General features: G+C 33.6%; 1 protein-coding gene across 4 annotated transcripts in view; it reads right to left on the reverse strand.

The window, feature by feature from the left end:
* SWT1 (SWT1 RNA endoribonuclease homolog) overlaps nucleotides 1–15,593 on the reverse strand; it is a 95,381-nt gene that overhangs the window by 39,925 nt on the left and 39,863 nt on the right. For all 4 annotated transcript variants that reach the window (XM_060131630.1, XM_060131603.1, XM_060131620.1 and 1 more), the window contains 3 exons: nucleotides 14,916–15,064; nucleotides 11,072–11,259; nucleotides 8,264–8,395 (listed from right to left, as the gene is read on the reverse strand). In XM_060131630.1, the coding sequence (XP_059987613.1) occupies nucleotides 8,264–8,395; nucleotides 11,072–11,259; nucleotides 14,916–15,064 (469 nt within the window). The remainder of the gene's footprint in view (nucleotides 1–8,263; nucleotides 8,396–11,071; nucleotides 11,260–14,915; nucleotides 15,065–15,593) is intronic.

Consider the following 15,593-nt stretch of genomic DNA (forward strand, 5'->3'; position numbering starts at 1 on the left):
ACACATGTGCCCATTACAAGATGCCCATCCACACATCTCTCCTCTAGACTTCCTGTCACCAATCCTCAAATTCTGTTTTTTCCAAGTTTCCAAACAAACCAGTAGTCACTGCTTATTAATCAAGGTAGATGTGTTTCCCTGATCATTTCTCCAACTACAGTGAAATTTTAGGTCCCCGGAGATTAGTATTAACTCAGAGTCAATATCTAGTAACCCCCCAAAAGGTCTGAGTATTTCACTTTTTCTAGGATAGAGTCACCCTAGTAAGTGGATACAAATCCTTTTAAAGAAGACTGATACATTCTTTATACTACCTTACACTCCAATGCTGTACAAAAGTACTCACACTTTTTCATCTACGTTCTCAAGTTTAACTAAAATCTGCATAAATTACTATCTTTAATATAAAAATATACTTTTGATGATTTTACTTATTTGTCTTAGCTCAACAATCAAGTTGGGGAAAATACATGGCTATGTGCTGTCAAAACATAATCTATCTTAATGTTAGCAAAAAAGAAACATTAATTGGAAAATCTACAACTTATAGTTCCAGTTACATTATTACTAATGGTTAAGTATATGTTGATTCTTGAAGGTTAATTATGCCTTATTGACAAGGATTGGACCATCAAAATGTAACATAATTCCAGGGGTTTCTGATGTATAATAAATGTTTACTGAGTTATCTTCTAGGGAGAAAACATTGTCCTGAGTTGGACTCAACCTTTTATATTACTAGAAACAGCCTTGAGAACATTGATTGCATCACTTCTCACTATGGGCAGATGGTTGGTCTACTACAGTGTTAAAAGTTCTTTAGAGGCACAAGAAGATATTTCTCAAAATACATGAGACTAATCCTAGAGTCTAGGGTACACTCTAATGTTAAACCTTTTGTACAACTACTCTGTAAGAAGGAATTAGAACTGATCATCTGGCTTTATCCATGTATTTAGTATATACTTATTATTTAAGTTAAAATTATTATGATAGAGCCCTTGTTGAGCACCTTTGATCCCCCCACCCCATTTCATTTATTTTACTGATGTCTAACCCCACTGATTTAGTCAGTCATTCATCCCATCTGCTTCTCTGAAAAATGTAGTGTTTTGTAGTTTTAGAATTTCTTAGGGTGACTTAATAGCAGGGATAGCAGGGAATTTTAGTTAAATTATCAGATCAATAAATCATTAGGCAGAAATAATCAGCTAAAAAAGAAAAATTTTCAAGTATTGATTTTAAATAAAAACAACTCTATAAACAAAGTAAAATACTTGTTATCTTCAAGAAGTAATCTTCATTTATATTTGATTATTTGATTCTGGTGTGATCAAGAAGTTTATGATGGGAAATATTTAACTCCATCACCAAAACTGGATTTTACCAACTAAAACAAAAGAACACCAACACTTAGAAATGCTTTAGGGGTAGCAGGAATAACTGGCATCAGAACGCAGATATTTAGGATAAAAATAAAGGTCCTCACAACGCTGACATTTAGGATAAAAATAAAGGTCCTTATTTCCTATTCTTGAATTACAAATGCTAGGAAGCATAGATAAGAGCTTCAAATGTATAAAATGAAATCTAGTTATTCTAAAACGTAAGTCATGTGTGATCTATTACCTTCAGTAGCATTAAAGAGGAATGTTAAAAAAATATCAGCTGTGTTGGATAATTCAGTCAGATTAATATGTGGATGCCTAATATTTTGTCAGCTAATTTAATATAAATTTTATTATGTATTACATACATTTGATATAAATGTTACGTTAAAGCTGTGTTTATCAAACTGTAATATAGATACCATAAAAAGCTTTTATTGTCTATATTTTATATACATTATATGTCTTATATAAGAAACACCTGCTTATATTCCTTAAGTCTCAATCACTTCCATTACATCTCATCTTTCCTTCTACTAACTCTAATTTAGATAGTTGATATAGAGAGATCAGGATTAAGCAATTAAGGATAACATGGGACCACAAGAGCCATTTGGGCAAATTACTGGAGGCTCCATCATCTGTTCTAGACACAAATACCTTTTTTATCTCCTCAATCTCTTTGTTCCAGTCTTTCTTCTTCCTCTCCCATTGCAGAGCACAGGCTCCGGATGCGCAGGCTCAGCGGCCATGGCTCATGGGCCCAGCCGCTCAGCGGCATGTGGGCTTCCCGGACCGGGGCATGAACCCGTGTCCCCTGCATCGGCAGGCGGACTCTCAACCACTGCGCCACCAGAGAAGCCCGCTCCTGATTTTCTTATTCTTTACCCTTTCATAGCTTGTGCTTCTCTCTTCTGTATCTTTTTTGGAACCTCTATATTACCTATTGATCTAATGTCATAATATAGTACTATTAGCAGCATTCAGCCCTACAAGAAGTTGTCCTCCACCAGATAAGACTATAAAAGACTCATTCAACCATTCAACACACCTCTCCTGCTTTTTTTTTTTTTAACCATCTGCTATGCGTCATACAGGTATAAATCTAGGTATAGAAAAGTAAAATGAAGAAAAGTAAGCAAAGTTCCTGCCCTAAAAGTGGTCAAAGTCTTAGGGAGTTGATTATGAAATAAATTATGAAAAAGGTCTAAAATGATGGCATGGAGGGTGAAGCAACTAAACCTTTTCATTTTAAAATAAAAGGTTGTATTATTTTCTCTTACTCAACATAGTGACTGATATACAGGACATGGGGTATATGAAAAATCTGATAAAGAGATGCAGTGATATCTGTGGAAACCCTAATGGGGGAGGGAAGGTGAAGTCTAATTATCTAAGGGTAGAAAGGCCAAGCCTCAAAGAAAGTAGGTCAGACCTAAACATGGATAAACCTCTCTAACCTAGACAAGGAAAATTTTTTATCAACGGCGGAATATCTTGCACACTGCAATGAGTCAAGATGCTAAAAAGCCACTAATTTTAACGTCTTTATTTTCTACATCTTTCATAAAAACTTTTGTTTCAACAATTAACTTCATCTATAATACAGCCTAAAGAGTGTTATCTTTGTGTCAACCAAAGGATGACCTTCCCTAAATAACCTTTCTAAAATCTCAAGAGGTCAGCTATCAAAACATACAATATTAAGTTAATATTCTCTCAAATGTGAACTCCACACTCTTTGAAGCTACTAATTCATTAGTAGATATAAAAAACTGCTGTGATTGTAGGATTCCTTTTCCCAGGAATTATGTATGGTTATACCAGTATATGTTTCGTTCTTATGTTAAAATGAGGTAAGAGAGTAATAGGGAAATTCTTTCTTGTGAGACTTAATAAGAATTTATATATGCAAATAACACACACATGTAAAAATCCCCAGTTTCGTGATTATAATTGTTTTGTTTTAGAAAACCAGCTCTATAAGGTATTTCAAACCAAAGCCACAGAAATGTAAAAGAGGTTACAAAGGTTTTGAAGATTACTAAAAGCATTTGAAGATGACAAAAATTAATCATCTTCCGTTCCTAAATTCAAGCAGAAGTCTCATTTTCCAAAATCATGTACTATGATCACAAATGAATGTCCACTCAGAATATGACTGTGTCCAAGGCACCATTTAGCACTCAGTCTATATTTAAAAATAATCAAAGCAAATATGACAGCTAGAGAAAAAAATCATCTAAGCTTAAGAGATAAAAATTAATTAATTAAACTTGAGATATCCCCTCATATTAAAAAAGCTCCCTCCCCCAAAAAATGTGCCAAGTTACTGATAACTCCCCCGTAAGATTCAAAATATGAAATTGAGAAAACATTATTTTAACCACTTCATCCAAGGCTACTTGAGCTGGAAATCTAGAGTTCATGAAACTGACACAGAAATACAGTTTTACATATTAAACCAAGTGATAAAATGAATATACACACTTAAGCATGGTCTAGTTATAGTTTTGGATTCAAATGCTACAATTTGCGTTTTTTTTCTTTTTAATAATTTCAATCTTATTTTATAAAGGTGAAACACACAAACATGATTATAAAACGTAGGCAGACTGCAATTTCCTACCCTCACTCTTCCCCTTTCCTCTCCTCTGCTTCTAAACCAGGCAGCTCATCATCTACTTCACAGACACAAAAACATACATTCATGGTTGTTGTGAGTATTATCTTTCAGGTTGAAGCTGCACACATTTATAGTATGCCTCAGATTTGGATTACATGACCTGTTTAGTTAACTTTGTAGATATGTCAATCTAAGCACAAGACATTTAATGTTTTTTGATTAATGTACAAGTAGAAGTTTTCTTAGTTTTAGAATTTGCCATAGGACTCTCCGATTAATTTTTCACTCCAAATGAAGCTTTATAATCTTTATATACTAAACAAAAGGTTTTTGTGATCTTGAGAGTAACTTGATCAATCTAGACATAAGTTCACTGAAGTATAATATGAGACTAGATTGTACTGCCCTAAAAAATTAATCTTAAAGCACTTTTGTTTACATGGAAAGAGTACTGACTAGTTCACTAGTGTTTAGATAAGAAAACCATTAACAAAAGTGTTCAAATTAATCCTGTATATGTATAAAAGGAAAGATAAGAGAGAAGCAATCTCTAAACCAATAGCAAATAAGTTCACTCTCCTACCCAAGAAGAAAGTGTGCAGAAAGTATAGAAATCAGCAATATTCCCATCCCATTTTCAACTTTTACCAAATTAGGTATTCTGTTCCTAATTGTATAACTGTGTGAACAACTGTTACATCAATATTTTCAATCTTAACTTATGACAATCATGTTTAGACCCCTATTAAAATTGAAATAACACACTTTTAAACATTTCAAATTTAACATATCAGCTTTAAAGAGAAAATAAAGACTAACACTTGTAAATATGTTACAGTTTAAAAAGTATCTTCATACACATCATGTGAAGAAGAGATGAGTATTCTCACTTACTAAGGAAAGAAACTGTAGCTTAGAGAGGGTAGATGACATGCCTGAAGTCAGCTACAATGGGAAAGATCTGAACTAGAAGCCCAAACTCTTAGTTCAACAAACACATTTTCATTCACTTCTTTAAATGAAGGACCCAGTTAACAGGTCATCTATTATTGATTCCTAATGTAACACTATAAATCATCTGCTATAATAAAAAGAAATAGAGTTGACATATATTCACTGAGCATGCATCTCAAAACTAAATGAAACTATTTCATTTTAGTAAGCATCCAAAATACTAATGAATTTGTAGTCACTACAAATTTGAGTGTATTTTTCAATGTTTAAAAATCCACTCAGTTAGCCAACCTCCAATTTTTTAACTGAACTTACTTTAACATGACTGGTTTTATTTTGCGGTACGCGGGCCTCTCACTGTTGTGGCCTCTCCCGTTGCGGAGCACAGGCTCCGGACGCGCAGGGTCAGCGACCATGGCTCACGGGCCCAGCCACTCCGCGGCATGTGGGTTCCTCCCGGACCGGGGCACGAACCCGTGTCCCCTGCATCGGCAGGCAGACTCTCAACCACTGCGCCACCAGGGAGGCCCCAACATGACTGTTTTTTAAAGGATTTTAAGACCACATATTCACTTGACAAAACAATATATATTAACTTTTACTATTTTTTTTCAAATGTCCACTGTTTGAAGGTTTAAAAAAACTTGCAATTTTAGTAGTTTCCATTGATTAATGAATGCTTAAACGGGCAAACTTTTTAATCATAATGCCCTCTGCCGGTAACTCAAGAGGTTCTACTATATTTATTACAGGAGGTTGGATTAATTTCTTTAACTGTGGTCCCCCACCAACTGCATATAAATCTCTTAGAAAGCCTGTTAAAAATACAACTTCCCTCCTCTACAAAATACCTACAGATACTGTGATTTCAGTAAATCTGGGATAAGATCTAGAACTCTTATCTTCCCCAACAAATAAGCAGAGAATCGCTGGTTTGGTTAGTTATACCAACACCCGACTTTCAAAGCACAATAACTTTATGAAAAGCTCTGGGAAGGCATTATTATGCCTCTTTTATAGATGAAGACTGAGGCTCAAGACAATTTACTCCAGGTCACATTATAAAAAGTAGCAGAACAACTAACATTTTCTTATTCCTGGAGGTATGTACACTTACAGGAAAGATTAACAAAACTGAATCAGCCTTAAAATTCAAGTATTTACTTCCTTAGATACAGTTTATGAAAGCAGTACATGCTATACTTTCTCAACCATGACTCCACATGAGACTCACCAGGGGAGTTTATAAAAATGCATACACCCAGGTCCCACCCCCAGAGAATCAGATTGAATAGGTTTAAGGCAGCACCCAGCCATTGTTCTCTCTTTTTTTTAAGCTCCCAGATGATTAGAATTGGCCACCAGGGCTGAGCACCACTTAGGCCCATGGTGCTCAGCCTTTAGCCTGCACAGAATCACCTGGAGGACACAGACTGCAAGGCCCTACCCTGAGTTTCTGATTCAGGAGGTCTGGTAGAATTTGAGAATTTGCATTTTTAACAAGTTCCAGGTGGTGATGATGATGCTCGTTCTGTGCCCACACTCTGAGAACACCTGGTTAAGCATAATGGCTAGTGGTTCTCAACACTGCCTACACATTAGAATCACCTGGAGAAATTTTAAAAATCCTGACAGCTAGGCACACCCTCAGACCAATTCCATCAGAATCTCTGGGGTGGGGTCCAGGGAACAATATGTTTAAAGCTTCTAAAATTAAGAAGCTTTCTCTACAGCAAAGTCTATAAAAGCTATTAATGGATGTAAAGTGATTTTCTGAGTGGGTAATATAATATGCAATATTTCTGAAGTTTTTGGACCAGAAACACTTCTGTCAAGGCACATAATTGACAGCTCTGGATGTGTGAAATACTAGCCTACAGGATAAAGTGGAAACTGCTTTATGCAGCCTATAAGTCATTCCCCTCCAACCTCGATCCAGTCTCATCTTTTCCCAGACTCTCCCTGGCTCCACTGCCTGTAATCCTATTAAAATATCAATAACTCTTTATTGCAATTATCTGTTTCAATGTGACTGCACTATTTCTACAAGCTCATTGGAGTCAGAGTTTGCATCTCATTTATCTTTGATTCCCCAGAGCTAGCATGATGCCAAGCACAGGCAGTGCTCAATAAACATTTGTTGAGTAATTGAATTCAGACTAATATCCCTACTTTCTGTAGAAAAGGTAATGTGTCAAGCATGGCTTTTATGCAATGTAGCATGTGCAACAGCTTTTACATAGCTAACATCAGAACTGAATTATTTCTTCTTCATAGAGCTACTCTTGTTTGATATTGCCTTAAATAAAAAAAGACTACATGCACTTAGAGATGATACTTGTCTTGGGATCTGTTACATCTTCAATTCATTAGTAACTTAAGAGTGGCAAAAAGCTTTGGTAATTTTTTATTCTAAGAATCATATTAGCCAAGTGATCCAAAAAGAGGTACAAATGCTTTGTACATTAACGAGATGAAGTTTCCAAAAACCCGTAAAGAGAAATGAAAACAAAACCAAAAGCTGCTATTGTTTCAAAAATCCAAGTTTTTAAAACTTGGACATGCTAAAATTAAATCAGTTTTGATTTTGTTTTTTTAATTTATAAAGAACAGTATTCTTCTGTCAGCAAGCTGCATGCCAATTCAGGTCAAGCAACTTTGGAATATAAAGAAAAAAATTGCAAGATTAAGTTTAGTATTCTTCTTCAGTGCCACAAAAGAAAACATCTGACTTCACACGACACAGGTGGTATGTATGGTCCATTCTATACCTTTCTGGAACTATGTTTTCTATATACGTCACAAATATTTAAAATAATCACGTATGTATTAAGTCTCAAAGCATCATAAAACTAGGTTGCTTCTCAAACTTTTTCAGTTTGTGGTACTGTGAGACTGGATTGGATGAAATCAATCATGTTTACAAACATTAACATATATTTGTTTTTAAAGGGCAGTGATAATTACCTTAACACATATTTTTCATTCAACAAGTAATTACTGAGTGCCCATTATGTGTCAGGCACTGTTCTTGTAGCTATAGTTATGCAATAAAGAAAATAAAGTTCCTTATGAAGCTTATAATCTGGTCTATTTTTTCCTAGAAAGGAAAAAAGTGGAAACATTCGTGTGGTCCAAATTAGAAACAGGGATTCTTTGCAAGGGAGGGAAAGAAGTTAAATCTAAAAGCCGTTAGTTTATAAAACTTGCTGGAAGACTCCCAGCAACTCTGAAAAAGCTGATAAACCTAAAAGAAAGATGAAAGTAATAAACTTTAAAATTAGTTAGTATTTACCTCTGAATTCCTTCAAGAATAACCTTAACAGCTTCCATTAACTTTTGAAGATATACAAATGCTTCTTCAAATGATGCTATTTTTGAAGACATCAGAGCTGAATTTGAGCCCAATCTTTGAAACACATCCATGCTAAAATAGAGAAAAAAATGCTCGTAGGTACACATGCGTATTTAGTGTAATTCAAGTTTTTCGATTTCTAGTGTATAAAATTAGGTAATATTTAAAACTCCTCTCTCATAATGCTAATCTATTTAAATTAGAAATAAAAGACTAACTTGTGAATGTCCAGGCTACCATTCATGCAAAAGATATGGATCAACAACTATACAGGTCTAATCTAAAGTAATACTGTAAAAGCTATGTGAATAATGTTTCACTCTAAGAGACCATAAGAGATGGAAGGGAAGTAATAATATCAATTTATATTCAAGTCAGTACGTAAGTACTGACAGTACTCCTGTACATAAGGATGAAGAAAAAAAATCAGACATCAGATTTAGAGTTTGCTGAAACTGGATGTTATAAGTGTTCATACACTTTACTCTGGTAATTCCAATTTTAGAAATCTATCACATATTAATAATTATTCATAACTGGGTAACAATTAGTAATCACCTAAATGTTCAACAATAAAAAAAGTGTTAATAAATAGTAAATTAGCCACCTGATGAAAGACCAAACAACTATTAAAATGATGCTTATGCCATCTATGAAACAGAAAAATTAAGGTATACAAAATGTACTCAAATAATAACAACCATATAAAAAATCAAAACATATACTGTATGGGCTGAACAGTGTCCCCCCAAAATTCATGTTCACCCACAACCTCAATGTGGCCTTATTTAAAATAGGATCTTTATAATTAGTTAAGTTAAAATGAGGTCATTCTGGATTAGGGTGGGCACTACCCTATGTGAAGACAAAGGCAGAGAGTGGGATGATATATCTACAAATACTGCTGGCAGCTACTAGAAGCTAGGAGACAGTCATGGAATAGATTCTCCCTCAGAACCTCCTAAAAGAACCAACTCTGCAGACACCTGGATTTCAGACTTTCTAGCCTCCAGAACTGAGTGAATAGATTTCTGTTATTTTATTTTATTTTTCAATATTTTTTATTGAAGTATAGTTGATTTACAATGTTGTGTTAATTTCTGCTGTACAGCAGTGATTCAGTTATACATATATGTACATTCTTTTTTTATACACTTTTCCATTATGGTTTATCATAGGATATTGAATATAGATCTCTGTGCTATATCACAGGACTCTGTTGTTTATCCATTCTATATATAAAAGCTTACATCTGCTAACCCCAACCTCTTTAAGGTTGTGCATAGGTGCTCTAATAATAGCTTTATAAAAATTATTTTTTTTATTTTATAAAAATTGTGCATAGGGCCTACCAGATCTTCACATGACCATCTCTATGTGAAAGGCTCAAACATGAATATGTTGAGAAGTTCTACAGTGACTCTGGTACACAACCAGGCATGGGAAACAATAAAGTAGGCTTTAAAAACTATATACTGATAAAATAATATAAGCATTTTCCACTTACTGAAGTACTATAATGTAAGTCTATTATCCAGAAATTACCAAGAACTCTGTAACATCCAACACAAATTGTATGTATATTATAGGTCAGTTCTAAGGTACATAAAGTACTCAAATGTTTTCTAAATGAAAGGAACATTAAAATATCTTAGATATTGTTTTAAACTACTTTATTTTTAAAGTGATCATTTCTGGCATATACAACTTTCGGCTAACAAAAATATCTGATAAGCCACAACATTAAAAATACATTAAGACTGGACAAATCAAAACCTTTGCTTTATATGAAAATACAAAATTTTAAATGTTTTCTTTACCTCACATGTCAGATATCGTTATTTCTTTAGGATAACAGACTATATATTTGTTTGAAAAAGATTTTTAATTGTTGTCAAGGACTAAAAATGGGTCCCAAATCTATGACCGATTGAGAATAGATGTTTAAGTGGAGTGCTAATGTTACTTTGCTGCTCTTGTAGACAACTCGAACAGATAAATGATCTTAATCCAAAACAACAAACTGGGCCCTCGAGACAAAATCATACCACAAAGCACGTAGTAAGATTAACATATTAATTATATAAAGACTATAGGCTTGGGGAAAAGTATGGAAGGGAGCGTCGGCCTACTTTAAAACCAGTTGTTTTCAATAATTTTTTAAGTTACTCTAGCAGCAGCCTATTTAAAGACTACTCACAAATGGTCTCTATCTTTTCATTTTACCAAGACCATAATACTTCATGTGTATGAAATAAAAGTATTTCTCCGTTTTAAGTAAAAGTATTTATCTTTCTTTTAAAAAAATTTTACATGAATTTTCCCTTATCCAGACTGATGTTTTCTTTACATTATTTTAAATCTGATTAAGGCTTTGTATCCTGCTAATTCGTTTAGCTAATCTTGGTGACTATTCATTGGTTTTGACATATATAGGCAATGATTCTCATCAAGGTTTCACATCTGAATCACCTGGAGAGAAGCACTAGTTCGGCTTCACTTAAGTCCTACTGAATCAGCACTTCTTAGAACCTAGGCATATATATTTTTTAAACTCTCCAGATAATTGTGATGCGCACCCCTAGTTAAGCATCACTGTTTCTAAGGGTACAAATTTGACAAAAGGCCCCCTTAAGATAATCTAGTACAAACTATATTGTTAAACTCACAACCCAAACACTAACTATTTAATGAATAAGAGTAATGATGGAAAACCCTAAAACTCAAAAATTCTTGGAAATTTAGTACCTGTTTTGATATATTGTAATCCAAACATTCTCTAGGATAGACCAGATCTCTTGATGCCTGTTGGGTTGGGGAAGATGAGAACCTGAGGAAATGGTGATTTCTTGGTTATTAGATTTCATCAAAGAATTATCTTCTTGCCTTTTACCCGCTGTATTTTTTGAAGGATTTTGCTTAAGTTTTGCCTTGACCTGGGGAAATAAGAATTACATAATATGCAGCTAATCCTTCACTAGTAAGTGAGAGAAAAAGAATGCTAATTGTTGCTTACAAATGTTCTAGCTTTCTGGGAAGTGCTGATTATTCTTTGTCCTTGATTATGTATAGAATATTCCCAGAATAGCATCAGAGCTAAAAAAAAATTTCCTTTTCCATTTATATCAAACAATATTTCCAATCTATTTATTACAGAGTATAGAAGTAGAATTCTACTTGTAAGGGATGAAGAAATAAGTGAGCAAAGAAATGGAAACAACTGTTATAGACTGCTCTTTTAAGAAGTTTGGTAGTTGATGGAAGGAGATGGTACAGTAAATAGCATGACCAATTAAAAGTATTTAAGAATAGATCTGAGCATATTTTTAAGCAGGGTAAAAGAGTGATACTACTGGTTCAAGTGATTTTTTAAAAATATCACCTTGGGGGAAAATATTAACTTAGGTGAAAAATATATCTGATAGAATGGAAAAAAAGTTTTAACTATGATTTTAACTTGGGTTTTTTGACTTGGCACTACTATAACTTCTTTGTGAACTTAAATAAAATCTCTAGGTTTCCTTTGTTGATAAAAGTATGATTTCAAAGGTTAGCTTCATGGATTATTCATGGTTTATTAGTTTCATGTTTATCAAGTTAAAAAGAAAGGAAATTTCCAAAACTGTAACAGTTAATATTTATTTAGCATTTCTCATGTACAAGAATTTTCTAAGAACTTTACTTATAATTTTCTTAGAACTTTATATATAGATAGAAAGTTAACCATCACAATTACATCTGTGATTATCTATATTTTATAACTGAGGCACAGAAAGGATAAGTAACTCATGCAAGGTCACACAGATGCTAAGAGGCATGAACAGAATTTGACCTTCAGTAGTCTATGAATGGGGTTATAATCTCTCTCCAACTATAAAGAGAATATTTCCCTTTTATTTCTTTTGAGACAGGAAGAAAATTGCCTGTTTACATTAATTATGAACCTAATAAATACACATGAATGGAAAGATGTATTTTGTTCTGAAATAAATGTGTTTACTCACCACATAGTGCTTTTCCTCAGCTGTCAAACAGTAGTGTATACAACTATGCAAATGGATTGCTTTTTCAAACACTTATATAGCACTGACTATGTGCTAGGCACTAAGTGCTCTACAAATATTAATTTATTTGTCATGAAAGGTCTGAAGCAGAGATTATTATACTCTTTTTACAAAAGAAAGGATTAAGGCTCAGAGAGGTTAAATAACCAGAAGGTAAAAACACAACTAGTCAGCATGGGAAGTCTGAGGCACACAAGCCTAAAGTTTATTAACAAGACTTATTTTAATTATTCTGTCTCCTGGAAGAGCAAGTCTTTTTTTTTTATGGTGGTTAAAAGGCTTATAAAAGAAAAAAATATATATCCTTTTCTCCACCCCATCTATACAAAAATCTGGAAAATGATGCTACTTAACTTCCCATTTTTGTTTCTCAGAAGCAAACAAATAATTAATATTTCTCTTTTCCAGATTTTCTACACTTGGTAAATTCAGATAGGGGGAATTTTTTTTTATAGTTACTATATTTAGATACTCTATTCCTGGAGGTAATCTACTTGTTGTTGTTGCTCATGTTAGTGACACATGACTAAGTATTCAGGTCATATATCAAATCTAATGTATTCTACAAAACAAAACCCTATTGAAAGTGTATTTTAAAAGCCCAAGCTAAATCACAATGTTCCTGGCTGACTTGGGACAATGAATTGTTTCAAACATGAAAATAAAGCAACACTTGAGAGCTCTAACTGTGGAAACAACACAGGTTGTTTCAAGCAATCAGACTAATGCCGAGTGTTGAGGGAAATGCACTAATGAGGATACTAGATTCTTTGCCACTTGCCTTCTTGAAGCTTACCAATGTGACAACTGGAAAATCAGGATCCAAGAAGAAATAACTTACTAAGTAATAATTCAATATTTTTAAAAGGAGGCAATATATCTTAGGCATACCATTATGTGATAAACAACACTAAATTTTAACATCACATTTTCATAGTAACTCCCATTGCTAGGTTTCCAATTGATGAAAGAATCTTGATATTCATTAACATTTTTATCTCAGTCAATCCTAATTTTTTTTATTCTCAATAATTTTAATTCAAAAACTGCTAAGCCTGTGAGTATCGTGAACTTTTCATCTTGTTCACCATGTCTGTTTCAGTAAAGATGGGGTTCAGGGCTCAGTTCTGTGAGGGAAAAGGATAATGTATTTTCCCCTACACAGTTCAAGTACAGTACTCAAGCTGCAACTCCTACATTTCCAGGTCCATTCTTCCCTACTAAAGGTTCTAAAAGTCACACTTGCCATAGAAAAATATAATTACCGATGTTTTGGTCATCTTAAACCAAAAGATCATTCACCCCTTAAATCAACTATTTCCTCAAGAATTATCATATATCTCCTATGAGTTTATCAAAAAGATGCTTTTTCACTCTGTAAGATACTCTCTTAAGCAAGTAAGTTCTTTCCTCACCAACTATGACTAAGTATAATATCATCTAATCCTTTCATTACTTCATAAGTAGTGGGACCTATGTTACCAGAAAAAATCATTGAGAAAAACCTGGCCAATAACTCAAAGAAAAAAAGAATATGATATATACATACTAGATGAAAGTACCATTAATAGCTTACCTAGTAATTGTGATGCTGAGTTTTTTGAGCAATTTCAGGCATATAAGCTATCCAGAATTTTCTAGATTTGAAATTACGAGACTGTAGAAATACAGTATTACCAGGGACAAAACTCCCATAGTTATTTTAAAGGGGCAAAAAGGCCATCAGTGCTAGGTGGACTGCGTAAGACTCACATGAGGAGACTTGTTAAAAAATTGGTAGGTCGATTGGCAAGTTTGAATAGGGTCTGCAGGTTAGATAATTATGTCAATATTAATTTTCTGATTAATTATACTAGTTACATAACATACCCTTATTCTTTAGGATATAAATATATGGAAATATTTAGGGGTAAAGGAGAATGATATCTGCATCATACTCTTAAAACAGTTCAGAAAAAATATTTTGGTTAGATAAGTAGACAGGTAGATAGGGAAAACAATAAAGCAAATGTGATAAAATATTAACATTGGGAAATCAGGGTAAAGGATATATATGAGAATTCTTTATATTACTCTCGTAATTTTTTTGTAAGTTTGAAACTATTTCAAAATAAAACATGAAACAAGAACAAAAACATTACTGGGTACCACTGCCAGAAGTTTTATTCAGTAAAATTTGAGAGGGCCTTGGCATCTGAATGTTTAAAAAATTTCCAAAGTATCTTGATGCATGTTGTGATCCACTGGTCAGGAGCACTGAAAAATGAGTAGTCAGCAACAATGCATAGCTTTCTTCTATTCATAAATGAAATAACATAAAATCCCAACAACTGCTGTGACACTGCTTCCACAAGAGGATGTGTTTTATAACTTGTAATAAGGATTGCTTACTCGCCATTCAATTCACTTAATATTTACTTTTAGTATGTTAGAATAAGTTAAAATCTTTTACCTACTGCTGTCTGCCCAATACATTTTTAGAACGCATGTGATTAGCTACTCTAAGTGGCATTCCAAAGGTATCTTACCTCTATAAATGTTTGGAGTAGTTTGTTTACTTGAGCAAAGGCCTGTGGAAGAATACCATCATAATTTGACCTTGTACTGAAAGCATGTAGCAAACTTTTAGAATCCTGAAGCAGCAATTTCACTGTTGTAAAATCCACTGCATTGTTAGCTGGTAACAGAAAATTAAGAAGGAAAAAATATGTAAGAATGAGTATACAACACAAAAATGTTTTTGGAAAACCAATGTAATAATAATTATGAAATTTAAGAAGCGTATGCATTTACACCTATAGGCTACTCCTAATTTATCTCTCTTGTGTAAAAAGCAACAATTAGACTTAGTTTTAGACAAAGTTCTTGGGGTTCATTCTGGTATTCTGTACAGCCTTCCCTCCATATCCACCAGTTCCATATCTATAGATTCAATCAACCATGGATCGAAAATATTTGGCAACAAAGTTCCATCAAGTTCCAAAAAGTGAAACCTGAATTTGCTGTGCACTGACACCTATTTACATAGCATTTACATTGTATTAGGTATTACAAATAATCTAGAGATGATTTAAAGTATACAGGAGAATGTGTGTCGGTTATACACAAATACTATACCATTTTATATAAGGGACCTGAGCATTGAGAATTTTGCTATCCTTGTGGGTCCTGGATACCGAGACTATATTCAGATTCCAGAATGTCCC

Source organism: Lagenorhynchus albirostris, chromosome 2, assembly GCF_949774975.1.
Source record: "Lagenorhynchus albirostris chromosome 2, mLagAlb1.1, whole genome shotgun sequence".
Taxonomy (NCBI): Eukaryota; Metazoa; Chordata; class Mammalia; order Artiodactyla; family Delphinidae; genus Lagenorhynchus; species Lagenorhynchus albirostris.